The 18,499-nt window shown below is 39.8% G+C and overlaps 1 protein-coding gene and 1 long non-coding RNA gene across 10 annotated transcripts in view; one reads left to right on the top strand and one right to left on the bottom strand.

The window, feature by feature from the left end:
• Positions 1-16,014, bottom strand: part of numb (NUMB endocytic adaptor protein) — a 173,123-nt gene extending 157,109 nt beyond the window's left edge. Inside the window, exon 1 of one of the 6 annotated variants that reach the window (XM_067991133.1) lies at positions 15,828-16,014. Coding sequence is in view for 5 of the 6 variants with exons in the window: in XM_067991136.1 (XP_067847237.1) it covers positions 14,815-14,845 (31 nt within the window). In the remaining variant the exon portion in view is untranslated. Of the gene's footprint in view, positions 1-14,814; positions 14,946-15,827 lie in introns of those variants that run through there. The other 5 variants (XM_067991136.1, XM_067991138.1, XM_067991130.1 and 2 more) reach the window with 5 other exon arrangements.
• Positions 16,015-16,256: 242 nt separating this feature from the next.
• LOC137326230 (uncharacterized) overlaps positions 16,257-18,499 on the top strand; it is a 30,978-nt gene continuing 28,735 nt past the window's right edge. For all 4 annotated transcript variants that reach the window (XR_010964143.1, XR_010964144.1, XR_010964145.1 and 1 more), the window contains exons 1-2: positions 16,257-16,317; positions 17,219-17,376. This is a non-coding gene — a long non-coding RNA (uncharacterized lncRNA). The remainder of the gene's footprint in view (positions 16,318-17,218; positions 17,377-18,499) is intronic.

Genomic DNA, 18,499 nt, shown 5'->3' with positions numbered 1-18,499 from the left:
ACTGCGTAACAATTTACAATACATAGGATAAATCTGACATGTTTCAACATAATGCCCAAGTGATTCATACCAGGTTACGAATGTCATGACTAAATACAACAGAAATGTATAGTTTGTTGCAAAAGCTCAGCACAAATGATGAGTGAGTTACGGCTGATAAACATTACCTTTTCCAAAATAGAAACTCCTTACTAGGTGGGGTCTAGTAATGAGCTAGCTAATTTGAGCTGGGGCAGCGACAGGGCATTACGATTAATCCTGGAGCTGTTGGCTTAAGGAGGGGAAAAATCATTTGGGGCTTCTCCTAATCGTTGTCCATGATCCCTATTGAATGATAGAGCAGGCTGGGGGGGGGCGGGGGGGCGTATGGCCGTATGGCCGACTCATGCTGGATTAGAATTGGTTCTTCAATGATTTTTCTTCTTGGTTTAAAAAAAAGACATAACTGGTTTCAGTCACATTAGGGGTGACCTTAAAAAGAAAGCCATATTTTCATAGGAATGTTACTTAATGTTCTGAGCTAACTTACACCACTAAAGAACAAACGAAAAGGAGCACTGACTGTTCCCATGCCATTTTCCAAATCAAGTTAGCACATGGAACTGTGCCTGTACAGTCCTATCCCTCAGCTTCCTGACCCATTTTCACTACAGACAAATCCAACAGATTCACTATCAAATCCATCCCTGTACCAAAGTGGTCCATTTTTAAATTTAGCACAAACTTATGCAGTATCGCAAATGCCATAATGGAGTTCACTTAGTTTTTTGTGTAGGACCTTAACCAAACTGAAATTCAACTAACATTGTTTGTTACCTTGCCTTGGAGTTTCAAGTTAGCCAATTTAACCTATTCTTTGAGTGTATCCAGATGCAGTTCACACCTTAGTTTTTTTTGCAAAACCTATTACAGCATAAAACAATGTTCCCATTAAAATTAGCGCAAGTATAGGCTCTCGTTCTTCATTGACAAGTGTAATCTCTTTTATCCTTACTAAAAGTGGCAGTTGACAATCTTGCAAACTACTTTATCTCAGCTGCTTTGCATTCATACTACTTGTAAGACTTGTTTTATATTCTATACCAATCCATTTTTTTTAAAATGGAAGCTCAGAAAGTTAGATACAACAAAGAATATACTGGAAAACAGTCTTCAATTTTATCTGTATTCTTTACATTCTCACTAGTTAGGACAATTCATTTTAATGAATATCAGCAGGCAATAGAACAGAAAGTATTGTTCACATTCAAAGCACCATCAACATTTCAGTCCACCAGTTCAACAGAACAATATTCACAGATCTTTTGAAGCCAGAAAATGAACTATTGCTCCTTTTGAGAAGTGAATTTGGTTTAATAAAAATGCTTACACTTCAACCAACCTGAATGGTCATTCATGTAATCCTCAGGTAAAGAGGATGCCACCTTAGCACTGTGTGTCAATAGCAGTAGAGATTACGGTATAGGTTTTAGCTGACGTCATCTCATATTGAAGCAATAAGATGCTGCTCCAAAAAGGACACAGGTTTCCTTCTTTCCCTCCCCAGACCATCCCCAAAATCTGCTAAATTGCTAATTTCAGCTGTGCAGAGACCAAGCACAGGCTATGCACTGCTCCATGAAGGAATGAAGAGAATGGGGGAAAGGAATGACAATTGTATTTGGGAAACTCCTTGCAGCATTTGGCTAATTGGTAGCAGTTTGCAAGCAGTTTGGCTACAGCGAAAGCATTGCCTGGGGAGAAAATAAAAAGATCCACGTTTTAAAAGCACACACACCTACATTTTATTTTCAGGGTTTGAACTGGAATAAGGCTGCCAGTTATTGATATAAATTTTTACGTAGCACAAACCACAGTGATCAAAACATTATAACAAATTATTAACAATACATGGATTTTTTTGGTTCGTTATTTCATATACATAAGTTTGTGTATTATTTTTACTATGAACTGCACAGTATCACACTGCAGTAATGAGCTACACAACCAGGTAATATGTTCTATGTTCCTCTTACAGCTTAGTACTTCAGTCTATTCTCCTCCTGAAACTCCTACCAGCTATCCATCATTATTATTCTACCTAAAATATCACATGGAATTTTTACCTTTTCACTGGTTCATTTCACTTCCTTGCAACAATTTTACAGCATTAAAAAAAATCTGGGGAGCAAGTACCTTTACTCAAAATGCACACACCCTTTTTATAGAAGAAAATTACAAAATGATTTACAATTTATTTATAGTCAACATGAAGACCCACAATTAGGGTCATCTTCCCCAGTAGACTTTCCTTCCTGAGTTTTCTCCAGTAGAATTCTTTCAAGTCTCTCTGCCATGGTGTAATATTTAACAACTTCAATAGCCTTAATTGAATTTCACCTATGGCATATTGTGAAATCTTGCTGGTGGCACTAAATACAAACAAAGAGCATCTCAACACAGATAGATACGATCAAGGAGTTATCCTGTTCAGACCTCTAGGTAGGTTTATGCAAGTGCAAAAATTAATCACAATCACATCTCCCCTGCGGATACGGTAGTGCCCAGTCTAGTACTAGGTCATATGGACACTGGTTCCACAGTTCAATGCCCAGGCTGCACAGAGTTAGCAGGGGTTGCTCAAATTGGCCACAACACCCTGGGCTACATACAGCAAAATAAAAACTAGCCAGGGCTACCACTCCTCATTGTTACCCAATGACTCGAGCTGGAAGATACCGATGCATATACATCAGACAAGACAGGAAGTGTTGGGCTTAGCTGCAATACCCCATAGCCAAGGGACACTCACTGCCTAGGCTCACATGAAGGATGGCTCCTTCTCCACAAAAAACACAACTACTTGCATCAGTAAGCAGGCAGCCAACGAATCCATGTAATTTGACCAAAACTGCACATTACAATGAATTTACAGCTATAACTCAATAGTCTTCAACATTCAGAGATTTTCCCTTGGGATGGGAGGAAAATATTACTCACCTTGCATTTGGATGGGGTAGTAGACACTTCATCCACATTCCTACAAAAACAGGTGGACAGATATTACATGAAGAGGAAGCACTATTTTGATCAGCTAACCTCCTCTTTTTTCTGTCCATTCACACTACATATACTTTTGCATTTCCTCCTGAGAGAGTGGGGGTAGAAGAGAAAACTCCCTTTCACCATAGGTTATTAAAATTCAGCTGCACTTCCTCCCCATTATGTATATGTGGCTATGTTCATAGGAAGTCTTGTATAAATTCAGCATTATGTCTAAGATTCTAGGAAATCAACTATTTTCCAAAAGAAATGGCATTTATAATTATATTATGGGTAGTGACATCTTCACTACCCAAAAAAAACCAAATCCATTTACAGTGAAAATAAATGGGTCGCCATCCAGGTCATGGCATTCCAGAAGATGGTCACTCACAACACTCCAACCAATCAAGCGTCAAGGTATCAAAAGACAGCATTCAAGACAAATGCCCAAAGATACACTCTCAACCAAGGTGTTAGAGTTCCATGGAAACTCAAGCTAGTTTCCAGTACTTAAACCCGGCACAGAATTCATTTGTAGAAATACTATTTTAAATTAAATTTCTAATTAGGGACAAAAATTATGTTAACAGCAAATGCAGGCACTCCTCTCTAAATTGAGTGTCTTCAACCTCCTACCAAATTCAAGAATTACAAGGCCAAACTGCACAGCAAGGACTACTCAACATGGATTTAAGTACTTGCACAGTCGACAGAACACAGCACCATTTATGTTGCAATTTAGAGACCAGTGATGTCTGTATGCATACTTTGTGTACAAACATGCTATTGCGGGGGGTGGTATTGGAGTAAGACACAGGCCGAGCTATTTCTTCACCATAAGTACCAGCAGTACTTCAGCATACCATAACATCGTTCAAAATGTTCTCTTCAAACAATTCAAGCGCATAAATGAAAAATTTGCTATACATTGTTAGGTGTTTTTCACAGTTCAAATGGACATGGTACTAAAATTTCACACACATCAAATTTAACTGAAGTCCTCGTGACAACATGAGATTCAAAACAACATGTCAATTCCATGTGAATTATTGATTTTCCATATTTGTGAGAGGACCTCCACAGTGAACTACCACCGTGCGATAGTCAATTTTCTATCGCCCATCAAGTAATTAAATCGAAGTAACGATACAGTGCAGAATCTGAATGTACCTCTGACATCCGGACATTCTACAAGTATTTGTATATCAGAACGTTATGTACAACTGGAATTAACAGAAAATTAGCTAGTTCGATTAAAACCTGGCCTGACAATAGGCAGTGGAAGCTAACAAATGAAAAAAAAGCTCTGGCTGAGGAAATGACTAAAATTGCATAGGGGGTCTGTTCTGTTCTGACAGTGCATAACTCCCACAGTACTACAATGTGAAGTGGCAGCCGAGATTATGTGCTCAAGTTTCTGGTGTGCGGCTTGAACCGATGACCTTCTGACTCGAGGTGAAAGTGCTACCACTGAGCTAAGACTGACATCTACATTCTACAAAACGCAATGGGTCCTGAGCAGTCGCGTTAAAAGAAATTTAGAAGTTTAAGTATGTCAATTCCCCTTGATTGACTCATTAAGCATACAATATCGTAACCTCCAAGTGTGACATACAATGCTGAAGTAGAGTACACTGAACTAAATTTCCTCAATTTTTAAAAAAAAACTCGGCCTATTAATTGATATACATCTTATATATACTTATGAGAAATCCTCCTTTCAAGTTGCCCGTCGCCAGATTCCTGAGATGTTTTTCCAACATCAAATTGCTGAATGGAAGAAAGAAAACATTTTAGGGAAAACAGGATTTTCAGAACTTTAGTAGACTTCAGCTCAGAATCAATTGTGGTATTATTTTCTAAAGGTTGATCTCAACAAATTATATATGGGAATTCATCTTAAGTGAACTTCACTGCAGCAGTACAACTCTTAGCTACTCTATAACGCAAAGTTGAAATTTAATTCAAATTTTACGATAAGGGTCATACCTTTATATATTTAAGGTAGTTAAACTCAAATCAGATTAGTAAGATACTGAATGCTACTCCAAAAAATTAATCCCATTGTGTTGATATTAGTACCTGTTGCATAATACTGTACTTCGATCCAATTCTTCTGCTGAGACTATGAAACCACTCAAAAAAGTCTGTATTTGCAATACAAATCAGAGACAAAAACATAACCCCCTCCCTCCCCCATAAAAATATTTCAAACATTTATCACAATTTTTAATAATTTCTCCAAAAGTATTATGACACATTCCACAAAAAACCTATTCAAATGCTCAAAAGTCCATTTGCACGCATCCCAAGAGCATTCGCATGTAAAAACTTGGAAAAGGAACATGAAATTGAGATTTAACCACAAACATAACCAAAAGGAAAAGAAATTAAGATAATCCAGATAAGGCTGTTTTTCTTCACAGTTACAATCATAATTGAGCAATTGTAATTTCTAGATTAAAATCTGCAAGAAAACACATTTTTAACTCCCAACTCTGTTTGCTGTTGACAGAACAGACCCAGCACAAGAACTCTGAACTAATCATGTATCTTCTTAAGTTCTTTGGTTTCAAGACTATCTTAATCCAATCAGATTCAGTCCAGATATTTGTAATGCTATTTGCTGAACAAAAGTCACTAGATGACTCAGCACTATACATCCTGTCCTAAGAAATAGATCACAATTCTACACCAATTTCATTAATAAAGCCCATTCTTTTAGGCTCCCTCTCCACCACGAAAAGTCTCCAGCTAAAAGGGGCACAGATACCCTGCTTTTATCCAATGTCACTCTTGTGCCAGACTCTTGGTGTGGTGGTTGGAAGGCAGCACTTTAAGGGACAAGCACACATTTTCCCTCAAGTGCCTAATTTCTGCTTCATGCCACTGATGCCCAGAGATAGTATACAAGATGCAAACAGGGAACCACGGTCACAAACCTGACTCCAATCACTCGGCTGCACAAAATACCGATATAACATACTACAGCTTGAAGTATCCCATGAGGACACCACCAGCAAAGTAAGAATTGCAAGTGAATTTCTGTAAGAAAATACATACTTGATGAGAAGTTAATTAATGAAGCAGAAAATGTTCTAATTCATTTTTTACAGATGCATGCAAGAGCACAAGTACAAGTGCCAACAAAAGGAATAGGAGGTCAAGTTGCTGATCAATTTTGTTTTCAGTTTGATAGAGTTACCAAGTCATGTGTCATGACTGCACATGTATGCATGGTCTCAGTATATTGATTTTCTGATCAATAATCATCCCTTTTTAAGACCCATGGAATTACAGACAGCAATGACAAATGATGTTCATGGTATCATTGTAGGTACAGCACAGGAGGCCTTACTGCCCATCGTGCCTGCTCTTCGAAAGAGCTAGGCCAATTAATCCCATTCTCCTGCTCTTTCCCCATAGCCCTGTAATTTTATCCCCCTTCAAGTATTTATCCAATTTCCTTTTGAAAGTTACGACTGAATCTGCTTCCATCACCCTTTCAGGCAGTGCATTCCTGATCATTACAACTCACTGTGTAAAAAAAAGTTTCCTCATATCGCCTGTGGCTCTTTTGCCGATCACCTTAAATCTGTGTCCTCTGGTCACCAACCCTTCTGCCACTGAAAACAGTTTCTCCTTATTTACTCTGTCAAAACCGTTCACAATTTTGAACACCTCTATCAAATCACCTCTTAACCTTCTCTGTTCTGAGAACAACCCCAGCTTCTCCAGTCTCTCCACATAACTGAAGTCCCTCATCCCTGGCACCATTCTAGTAAATCTCTTCTGCACCCTCTCGAAGGCCTTGACATTCTTCCTGAAGTGTTATGCCACTTCTGTCAGACATGGGACTAGATCTGGGGGACGAGGGGGAGCAAACTATCGCTAAGCGTAAACGTGGCGCTGGTATAGCTTTCATCTCTCAGTCAGAAGGGTGTGGGTTCAAGCTCCAATTCAGAATTTATCTCATTGCTGTCTGTGTGTGGGTCCTTGTTATGCGCAAATTGGTTACAGCCTCTGCCTATATAGCAACAGTGAATATATTTCAGAAGTAATTCATTGTCTGCAAAATGTTTTGGGATGTCCCGAGAAAAAATAACTCACATTTATACAGCACATTTCTTGACCTCAGGCTGTCCCAAAGCACTTCACAGCCAATGAAGTATTTTTGAAGGTAGTAATTGTTGTAATGTAGGAAAACATGACAGTAAATTTTCACACAGCAAGGTCCCGGAGAAGAGAGCAAAAAAAAAGCACAAAAGGAAAGAAAGGGGAAGAACAGAGTTTCCACTCCTGGTCACTATCCAATGACCAAGGCCAAATTCCATTGCTGTTACAAAACAGAGAAAAAATCTCAGAAATTCATGCATGTCATTTTCTGCGATTCCAACCATTCACAATTAGGGCCATATTTTACAATGACTGCGAAAGACAAATTCTCTTTTGCACTGGTGTTTTGATGATCAAATTGCATAATTCTGTCTATTTTTTCCACGAACACCACAAATCACAGCAACTGTAAATCAGTGGTTTTGCCAATAAACTCTGCTTTAAAGCTTCAGAATCTTTGGTTGAAAGGCCTGCCAAAATTTCAAGAACAGAACAGCAGCCATTTAGGTGAGGCACCAGAGGGACCATCCTGAAGGAGAAAATTGGGGAAATAACAACTCCAAGAGCAAGTATAGAAGATCATGCTGACATGAGCACTGGTCTGGACCTCCCACTGAAACCACAGTAAACAATCTCCAAAAATGTTAGATGTTAACATCTGTGCACAGGCACAAAAAGTAATCTGAAAGACTAATGGAATGTTGATCTTTATCTCAAGGGGATTGGAATTCAAAAAAATGAGGATGTTATGCTGCAGTTGCACAGACACCACCTGGAGCACTGCATTTAATTTTGGGCACCACACCTTAGCAAAGATATGCTGGCCTTGGAATGGGTGCAACACAGATTCACCAGACTTACCAGGGCTTAAAGGGTTAAATTATGAGGACCGATTGCGTAGACTTGGGTTGCATTCCCTTGAGGTAAGATGACTGAGGGGTGATCTAATCAAAGCATTTAAAATAATTAAGGGATTTGATCGGGTAGATACAAAGAAACTATTTCCTGAGGTGGGGGAATCCAGAACAATCCTAAAATAAGAGCGAGGCCATTTCTGGAAATCTGGAACTCTCACCCCCAAAAAGGCTATGGATACTGGGGTCAATTGGAGCTTTCAAGACTGAGATAGATAGATTTTTGTTAGGTATGGGTATCAAGGGATATAGAACAAAGGCGAATAGAGTTGAGGTACAGATCAGCCATGACCAAACTGAATGGCATAACAGGCTGGAGGGGACTAAATGTCTGACTCCTGTTACCATGTTTCTAGGGTTCATTTTCTATACAACAGACAAGACATGCCAAATGTTCCAAAACCCTTTATTTTCTTCACATTGGCAAAGGCAATAGGGATTAATACAAGTCCCTGACAAACTAGCCAGGCTCTGTTTTATCTGACATCTGATCCTACACATTTCTATAGGTGACATTTTCATTGTAACCATCATAAAAGCGAAGTTTCTTTTCCTAAAAAAACAAAATTCACACAAATTGTATGTGCATCAAGAAATAATACTTCTTATTCAATGATCATCTCATTTTTAGACCAGGTCTCCCTTTCACAGAATAGAACACAAAGGCTTAAAATGAACAGTTGCAAAGTATGAAAACACTACATACAAGTTAGAGAGTGTTTTGCCCGTTCTTTGCTAAATTAGCTAATATCTTCTGGGGATGTTATCGGGGTTGTTACAATTGTTCTCAGTGTCCCGAATTAGAAACGAAAAGGCCAGGAGTTCCCGTTCTTGATCATTATCCAGCATCCTCTGCAAGTGCATGTAAAAAGTAGTTTATGACAGGATTGGGCTTAGCTCTAATGTCCGCCTATGGTTAGATAGCCTGCTTACATTCACAATTTAACCAGTCCTAATGGAAGCCCACTCCCAACATGGAGTTAATACCTTCAGGAAAGGAAAAATAAGTGACACACATGGAAGGGTGACAGGAGAGTTATTTTAACCAGGCCTATACTTCGATGCAATACTGAAGGAGTGCTGCATAGATTAACTAGTTATTTATCTCATTGCCGTTACGTGGGTCCTTGCTGTGCACAAATTGGCCGCTGCATTTGCTTATGCAACAGTGACTACACTTCAAAAGTAATCCATTGATTGTGAAGCAGCCTGAGGAAATGCAAGTTAATTCTCTCTGTGAAATTACAGGTTTAAATATCATTTTCAATTTGGAGCAGAACATGGAGTGTGCATCTCACATACATAAAGTTAATTCCCAATTGGTCAGGCCGAGTTTTAAATTTATATGATTTAAAAGTTACAAAAAAAGGGCAGCCTGTGTTTCAAGCAGCAAAGCACTGGGCTCAACCACTGTGAAAAATAAATAGAGATTCTAACAGCTAGTTGCTGGAAAAATGAAGATTTTTGGGGGGGGAATAGGTAGTCTCTCTGCTCCTTTGTTATTGAACTGCTTCAACAACTTCTCAGGCCTCTGGCAATGCCTCTCGAACCTGCTTCTGAGGAGCTGCGAAAGCATCTTGGGTAGCTATTTACTCCAAATGCCCCCTGCCCTCACACACAGAAAGCATCCTGTCATCAACAGTACATCTGATACCAGTAACTCACTAAAGTGACAACTGCAGGTACAATTCCATTTCTTAATGGAGTGAAGCACCACCACGTCACAATTCTCCAAATTTCTGTTGTGTTCAGCTGAGCTTCAGCCAGGCTCAAAAGCCTGTTGCAACAAGAGATTTACTGTAACAAGAATATGTTATAATGAGCTTTCATTATACAACACCACATTAGTGCCAAAACTAATGCAAACCTCATTCATGTGACTGAAATCAACATTTATTTGATTTGAGAGAATATTACTGACTACCCATATAAACAACCAGAAAAGCAACAAAACAATATCGACTCTTCACTTTTACTCTTCAGGAAAAAAAGGACACCCTGCCACCAAAATGCCTTCAACAGCATCATTCCAAAAATAATTACGCAACATTAGACATGAAGCCCTTATTGTCGAAGTGAATAGGGACATCATAATGTTCTTGTGCAAACAAATGGATATTTTCTCCTCGGTTCACAAATGTTCATAAAAAAAGGTCACATACCAACCTGGTAAACTAACAAAAACTGACCAACAGCTTCAAAAAAAATCTGGCACAACACCCAAAAGCTGACAACTGAAGAACAGCCTTGATTATAATAAGCCTATAATACGTCATTGCATATGTTTCCAACTTAAGCTGTAGATATACCCAACATTCCTTCACTCATTAGAGGAAAAAAACATGCACACCTGAAGGGGAAATACAAATGTTGAAGGCATAAAATGTGTGGGCAAGTCCTTGCAGAAAACTTCATTACGTGTATTTTTCTGCATTTTGGAATCTACAATCAATAAGTACTGCATTTTTATTCCATCGAAAAAAGGGACATTGGCTGAATTTTATTGAAAACTGCACTGCATTTGCCATTTTGGGACTTTCCCCCCACCTCTCAATATTTTAAAACTTCTTTCTCCCAGAGCAGGCAATAATCTTAGCACAGGGAGAAAAATTTTTTTAATCAATTTGATTTATTTATTCTTTTAACGACATAATAGCAAATGTGGGATTTGAACCACATCGAACCGACACTGGGCTTATTCTAGTTTAGTATTGTGCACACCCCTTCCAAAAGGGGGATCTCCGCCTCTCTTCCCACCCAAACCCATGTTCACAATAAACTGTGGTACAATTTTAAGGGGTACAAGGGCATGCTCTCCTGAAAAATTTGCATTAAAAATTATGCATTCTGGTTAATTTCAAATATTTCTATACTTTTTGATGAACTTAAATCTTAAAAAGGAAATCCAAACTGACTTTTCAACAAACGACTCAAACTGTTACTTTTTTCATTTGTTCTTGGGATGTGGGAAACACTGGCAAGGCAGCATTTAATGCCCATCCCTACTTGCCCTGAAGGCATCAAGAGTCAACTGTGTAGCATGGGATGGAGTCAGACCAGGTAGAGGTGGCAGGTTAAATTCCCTGATGGGCATTAGTGAACCAGTTGAGTTTTTACAACAATGCATTTCATTGTCATGTGATGGTGCCCGCTCGCCCACAAATGGCATCCCTAAAAGCAAAACAGTCTCTCGCTGACCTTCAACTTCCCATCTGATTTTTAAGAGAACTCAACTCCCTCTAGCTGTAGCTCAGAAATACACGGTACCCATCCAACTGCCCACCCTGTTCATAGAGACACTACTTCCTCTTCTCCGTCTTTCGGAAGAGACTTTGAACCGAGGCCCTGTCTGCTCTCACAGGTGGACGTAAAAGATACCATGGCAGTATTCGAAGAGCAGGGGAGTGCTCATGGTGTCTTGGCCAATATTCATCCCTTAACTAACACCACTAAAACAGATTATCTGGTTATTATCTCACAGCTGTTTGTGGGACCTTGCAGTGTGAAAATTGGCTGCTGCATTTCCTGCATTACAACAGTGACTACACTTCGAAAGTACTTCATTGGCTATAAAGCACTTTGGGATATCCTGATGTCTTGAAAGATGCTGTATAAATGCAAGTTCCTTCTTTCTTTCTTACTCCCAATTCATAGCAGTACTCTTCTTCACCCCCAATTCTTATAGCACTCTTCTCCCTCTTCCCCAATTCAATTTTCACTATTCCAACTAGCTCATTGTTTGTGGGGAGAAACATCACCCCATCTTTTGTCCTCACCCCCTCCACTAACTTCTCCCCAGCTCCTCCCCTGTTCACCCTCCACCATTCCTCCCAAGTCAATACAGACTTCACCAGTAATAATGAACAGAGGAAAATACACCCCATTGTGACTCGCCCCTATTTCCCCCCCCCCAAAGTAACTGTCAATACTGAGTGTCACAACTTGGGTAGCATATAGGTAACTTAATTGACCATGATACACAAAATAATTTTTATTCTAAGTTAATCTTTTGTCAAGTTTTCTAAGAAACTAAACGCTTGCCAATCATAACTGGTCCAGAGTTTAGCATCTTCTCTCCAATCATTTGCCTACACCCCTACTTCCCCTTTTTAATGGCAACATTACCCTCAACTACAAATCAGAGACTACAGGACAGTTGACATTTTGAGACACCAACATATAGCAAAGCTGTAACATGTGCAATTTGGATCTGAAAATGTCACAAAGAATTCAGACCCCAATTTAAACTCGAATCCACTTGCTCCCTCAAAAGCCTAGGAGGTTAAAGGTACCACTCGGCGCTGCTCCACTCAGCCTCACAGAGCAGAATGTTCTATTCTGAGCCAACCTCTGCCTCAGTGCTCTTGGCTAGGCAGAGTTAAAAAGAAGCAGCTTGAGTTCCTGCTCTAGTTCGCTATCTAGTGACTCCTGCTGTACAGAAAGTGCACGTGTACATCAGGTGAGGACAGTATCTGCCTCGGGTACGATACACTCCATAGTTGAGCAGCCTACCAACATTTACAGTCCAGTTTTTAAAAAAAGAGACAACTAGCAAAAAATTTAGTATCATCCTCTTCTGAAGGCATGACTCTTGCACCATGAGTCCTTTCGTACCTCACCAAGTGGCCGTTTTTCATGTGAACTAAGGCAATAAAAGTGAGTGCCCGCAAGCCATTCAACCATGAAGGTCATCACATGTATGCAATCCTGTTCTCACCCGACGTATGCACTTTCCCACCGGCATCACCAGATGGTAATCAAAAGTGGGAACCCTGACTGAATTTAATTCTGATCTGAGGCCAATTGTAGCACTCCATTTGGTTCACTGGCTGAGATCAGCTAACTCAGCACAGACAAGAATGAAATCTGGGGCCTGCCTCCCTGTATAGCTCAATACCACAGCAGTTGTGATTTATTCATTTGGCCAATGGGACAAACATAGCAAAAAGAGTTTCAGAAACAGACAATGGAAATGTTTACAGAATTTCTCTGCAATTTACTGCAAAATTATCTAATAATGCGACAGTATTAATATCACAAGAGTTCAATACCATCAATACCACGTCACAGCAAAGGTGCTGGAATATTCCCAACGATAAACAGGGAATTTGTACATTGCTAATTTCACACAATTATATTGATTACTGAGCCTTACAAACACAAATAATTGATTTAGAGTGTCAAAACACAAGAATAATGTTGATTCGTTGGTCACACGAAACTCAGATTTTGTTACAACCTATCATCAGTCCCAACCATCTCACTTTCTCCGATTGACGCAACTTTTATTTTTCTCTTCAGTTTTCTGCCCTCCCCATCTTTCAAAGATATCAAGGTCTTCATTAGGGCACAGTTCCACATATGCCCATCACCTTCTGGTACCTCACTCCAGTGCATTTTGACAGTTAATGTCAGTAAGCTATTCGACTATGGATGCATCACAGCCAAGGCCAATCTTGTCTCCTGCCAGTGTCTGCAAACTTCCAGAAGCACTTGCTAAAAACAATTACACTGGTTGCGTTCCCCTTTACTAACCTGAGCTTTTACCATCAATTGTAGCATGCCTATTGCTGACCTTGACATTAGTTAATTCAGAACAAACCGGAGGAATCGAAATTCAGATCTTCCTACTTGCCTTTTTTTTAAAGCTTTAGAGTATTAGCCTGCCCTCCCGCCAACCCCGTCCAATTCAGGGTTGTAAAATGCGCTGTGAACAAAGGTAACAAAACTTAGTGCGCCATTTCCAATACAATGAATCAAAGTCGAAACAGATTGAATTATTATAAGTCTTAGAGGGGTGCTGACCAGCACATAAAATATTCAATATAGGGAACAAAGAAATAAATTTCCATAATGTAATCTTGGGGCTCAGAAGATTTGTTACAAACTATTAAGGGTTCAATCTGACATTTAGGAGGTCACTGCAAAGAGTACTAGTTTGTAATTCATTCCTTAGCATTCATTATCTTGCAGTTAATAGATGTAAATTGGTCTGATGCAAGTAGATTTATATTAAAAAATGGAATATAAAACAGAGCAACATTCTCATTTGTAAACTACACTCATCAGTAAATTACACCAATCAAATCATCTTTTGGTCCATACATTCCCACTTTATGATTTATCATTTTCCAAGCAACAGAGGCTTTTGGACTCAAACACAGCATTCAAACTAATGTTCACTTGTCTACTAAATGTTATAACTTATATCTCCCAGTGAGTGACATAGCAATGGTTAACGTAACAGTTATAGTTCCAGCAGCCAACCAAAAACAAAAATAGGCTAAAATTAAAAACAGGAAGATGTAATAAAAACAACAGCAGCAGTTTTTAGCTTAACATGTAAACAATCTCCATCTCAACTCAAAACACACCTTTAGTTAGCACTTCAGTCGCAACTGTTAATCAGTGATCATTTTTTTCAAAAAAACCCTAGTCACTGCAAACCACAACTGTAGTCAATATTTACATTACTAAGAGGTTAAACCTAATTAAATTAAATCTAATTTAGTGAGAATTTCTCAGATGCTCTCTGGGGTGCTTTCTTCCCTTCATTTAAAAAAGGCTTCTAACAATCTCATTTGGGAGGAAACAGTTTTAAAAAAATAGATGAAGTGGCTTGCAAAGCTGCACACACCTGATCCATTAACACTGATAAAACCATTTATTTTCAAGACATATTTTTAAAAAGAAACACACACACACACACACACACACACCACCCAAATCAGGCATTAAAATATATTAAAGATTAGCTCACCCAATGGTTCAGCGTAGCAACAGGAGGCCATTTAACCCCTCAAGCTTGTTCCGCTATTCAATTAGATCATGGCTGATCTGTACCTCAACATCACTGAATGTTCATCCATTGAATGGCTGAGCCACATTGACTAGGAAGGTCACAGGTTTAGTTCCCAGTCTGTGCTATTAGCTCTCAGCCAGGGAGACTGTAAAAGTCAGGCAATTAACCTCAGTGCCATTGGGTGGCTGATTACTGTCCAGTGACCACTACTCTAAGTGCACTACTGTAAGTATGGACATTGGGTGAGGAGAGGATCAGGCACAGTTATGAATACCCCCATGGCCCATCAACCCAACAACACTCAAGGGCTCACAGGTGATCGACAATTGTAAACAATTTTACAACACCAAGTTATAGTCCAGCAATTTTATTTTAAATTCACAAGCTTTCGGAGGCTTCCTCCTTCCTCAGGTGAACGAAAATTTAAAATAATTTAAAATAAAATAAAATTGCTGGACTATAACTTGGTGTTGTAAAATTGTTTACAATTGTCAACCCCAGTCCATCACCGGCATCTCCACATCAAGGTGGTCGACAGTAACACTTCGGTGAAGTACCAGGGGCACCTGGCACCCTTGGAACCATTACCCAGCAAAGAGTCAGTAATTTCAGGAAGAGATGGGGGAAGAGAAAACTGCAAAGAAAAAAAAAACACAAAATGACTTGACACCGCAACCATCAACGTGTGATTTAGGGGTTATAATGTATGGGGCAAGTGTTAAAAGGGTCAGGATGCCGGTATCGACCAGACGCGTTCAAAAAACACATATCCACGCCAACTTTGAATCCAAAGTCCTTGCCTTTAAGCAGAATTACTGCGGGGAGCCAGGGCTGGGGGCTGGGGGCGGGGGGGGGGGTGGAAGTTGGCGCGCCGGGCCGCCCCCCGTGGCCGCAGCTCGAGCTTCCCTGGCGGCTCAGGTTTAAAAAGAACACCTCGAACAGAGACAACGGGGCCCAAGTAAACACCTTACCTCGATTATCAGCCGCTAGCAACCCTCTAGGCAAATTATATTTCCTTTTTTTTTTAAAAAAAAATAAAAATATGTGAAGGCAACTCCGACGATATTTGAATGAAAAACAAACACCAATTAAAATAAATTAAAATCAGTCAGGGGATCGTCCCTCACACTCGACAGCGCGAACACACCGAACGACAAGCCAGCCTCACCTGCTACTGCGCAACCTAACTCGAGTTTTTCCGTCGAAGGGGGAGGAGCGACATGAAAGGCCGCCCCCCCCCCCGCGCATTATGATTGGTCGACAAAACGAAGGCCTCCGCTCCACGCCTCGTGTTCGTTGGCTGGAAGCGGTGCCCGTCAAGCCGCGTCGCGCGCTCTTACGTTCATCGAGTTTGGTTGAGGTCAGAGCGTACGTCCGACTGCCGCCACCATCCGCCCCCTGTACGCCATGGCGCATGCGCAGCGAGCCCTCCCTCCGTTGCCAGAGGAACAATAAGGACAGGTGAGGAAGGAAACTGAAAGTTGTTTTTGTTGTGAAAGTTTTACCCACTTGCTCCGTTTTTTATTATTCAGGTAGAACAAAGATTAAAGCCTTCGCCCAGTGCTTGTATAATTATGTTGACTAACCATTCACTTTAAATTGTTTGGGGGATCTGGTTAAGTACTGATTATTTGGCCTACCAAAGGTGGAGTTTTAGGTAGCAAGACAGGTATGGAGTAGCAGCTGTTATATATATCTAACACTACTTTTTAACATACCGCTGGGGGATAAGAGTTACTTTGCTTTTCTGTCTCTTTTTTAATGTATTGAAGTCTATGATCGGACTGCCAAGAGTAGGAAAACCAAACTATTAGGTAAGGCCTTGTTTAACTAAATGACCAATCCAGGATTGTCATCTATCTTGTTTATGACCAGACAGTTTGGTTTTGGAGTGGGTTGTCCAGAAATTTATAAAATGGAAACTCTGCACCAACATCCTGTTTTTATTTAAAGTCCACTCTTAGCTTCTGTGTTTAATGATCCCAATCCTCAACCAGTTCCTATTGCGACTCATGTTTGGTTCTGGACTTGTGAGAAATGTGACAACACTGGTAATGTTGGCTTTTATCAGCTCTAATTTTCCAGTCCACTATGTTTGCCTAGTGACTAATATAGAGCAATGTAAAACTTAAGCAGAATGCATAGGTGTACTTTCTGTGGCAATCTATTGCAATTTTTTATGCCTGTTAATTTTAGGACTCTTTCCAAAAATCCAGCTGCAATAGAGTGGAGCAATATAACATTGAATTTTACTGTAGGTTTTAACTAGTTCCTCAGGTATCCTGTGAGTAAAGTCAACATCTGGTGTAGTAATCGGCTATGCAGACTACAAGGTTACATATTCAATCTCGTGTCTTTTCAGAGTGAGTTGATCTCAGCCCAACCAGAAGTTGCTGTGCTGTAACTGGCCTCAGCAGGCCCGGGACCAGAGATGGAGAGGTTGGGGGAGACAACCATGGTTGCGTTTTCCCCCAAATTGCAGATATTCACTGTGGAGGATCACCATATGAGAGCATTTGGGTGAGGACCATTGATACCTGTGGAATCACACCCCACGAGAATTGCTTATTTTCAGGAGAGGGAGGAAAGAGACACTATTGTTTATAACCAGTTACAAAAGATAATCATTGTCCAAAGATCTCGTTGGCAATATAATAAACCAATTCAATAGGACAAGCATTATATAGTTGATATATGTGAACTCTATCATTACTTCTTAAAGCCAAAGTGATGAATTGAATAACTTGTCAAATGAAAGCTGTCAATTTTTTTAATAATCAGACTTAGTATGCACAAACACCCCTCCTTTGGTATAATTGTATCATCTTGCAGCACACTTCCCCTTTTTGAAGACTGAAACTGCTGTCTCACATGTCATGTCTTTGGTAGTTCTTTATTGAGCCACCAGATGGAGATTTATTGATAATGATTAATGAATATCAAGTTCAGTTTACATTTACTTACCCTTTTTAGCTACATAGCAATGAACTTTTTTTAAATTTCAAAATATACTTTATTTCATAAAATTTAAGGATACACACAGTTCAATGTAGATGTTACAATTACAATCCAGAAACAATCGAATAAAGATCAAACACAACACGATTCCAATATTACAATTTAAAACACAGTACATATCTTCGAATAAATGCTGTACAATTCAATGGACGTCCACTAGAACGAAACCTAGACGAAGCACAAAAAAATAACTAGAGCAATAAAAGTTGTCCTTCAAATAGGATTGCAGATTGAAGCCCCAAAGCTGCCTGCCAATTGAGCTTATTGACTATAGGGCTTAGTGGATGCTGTGGAGCAGGCTATGAGACTGCATCAGCTGAGCCAAGGTAAAACTAATATGTTAGGTTCACCTTGTTCCAAGTTCACTTCCTGGATTGTCAGCCATGACTCAGTGGTAGCACTCTTGCCTCCGAGTCAGAACGTCGTGGGTTCAAATCCTACTCCAGAGACTTGAGCAGAAAATTTAGGCTGACAATCTTAGTGCAGTACTGAGGAAATGCTGCATTGTCGGAGGTGCCAACTTTAAGATGAGACGTTAAACCGAGGCCCCATCTTTTCCCTCAGATGGATATTAAAAAATCCCACAGCACCATTGGAAGAAGAGCAGGGGAGATCTCCTGCTGTC

This window comes from Heptranchias perlo, chromosome 10 (genome assembly GCF_035084215.1).
Source record: "Heptranchias perlo isolate sHepPer1 chromosome 10, sHepPer1.hap1, whole genome shotgun sequence".
Classification (NCBI taxonomy): Eukaryota; Metazoa; Chordata; class Chondrichthyes; order Hexanchiformes; family Hexanchidae; genus Heptranchias; species Heptranchias perlo.
Note: the sequence above shows the minus strand (reverse complement) of the source record. Positions and strands in the feature narration are given on the sequence as shown.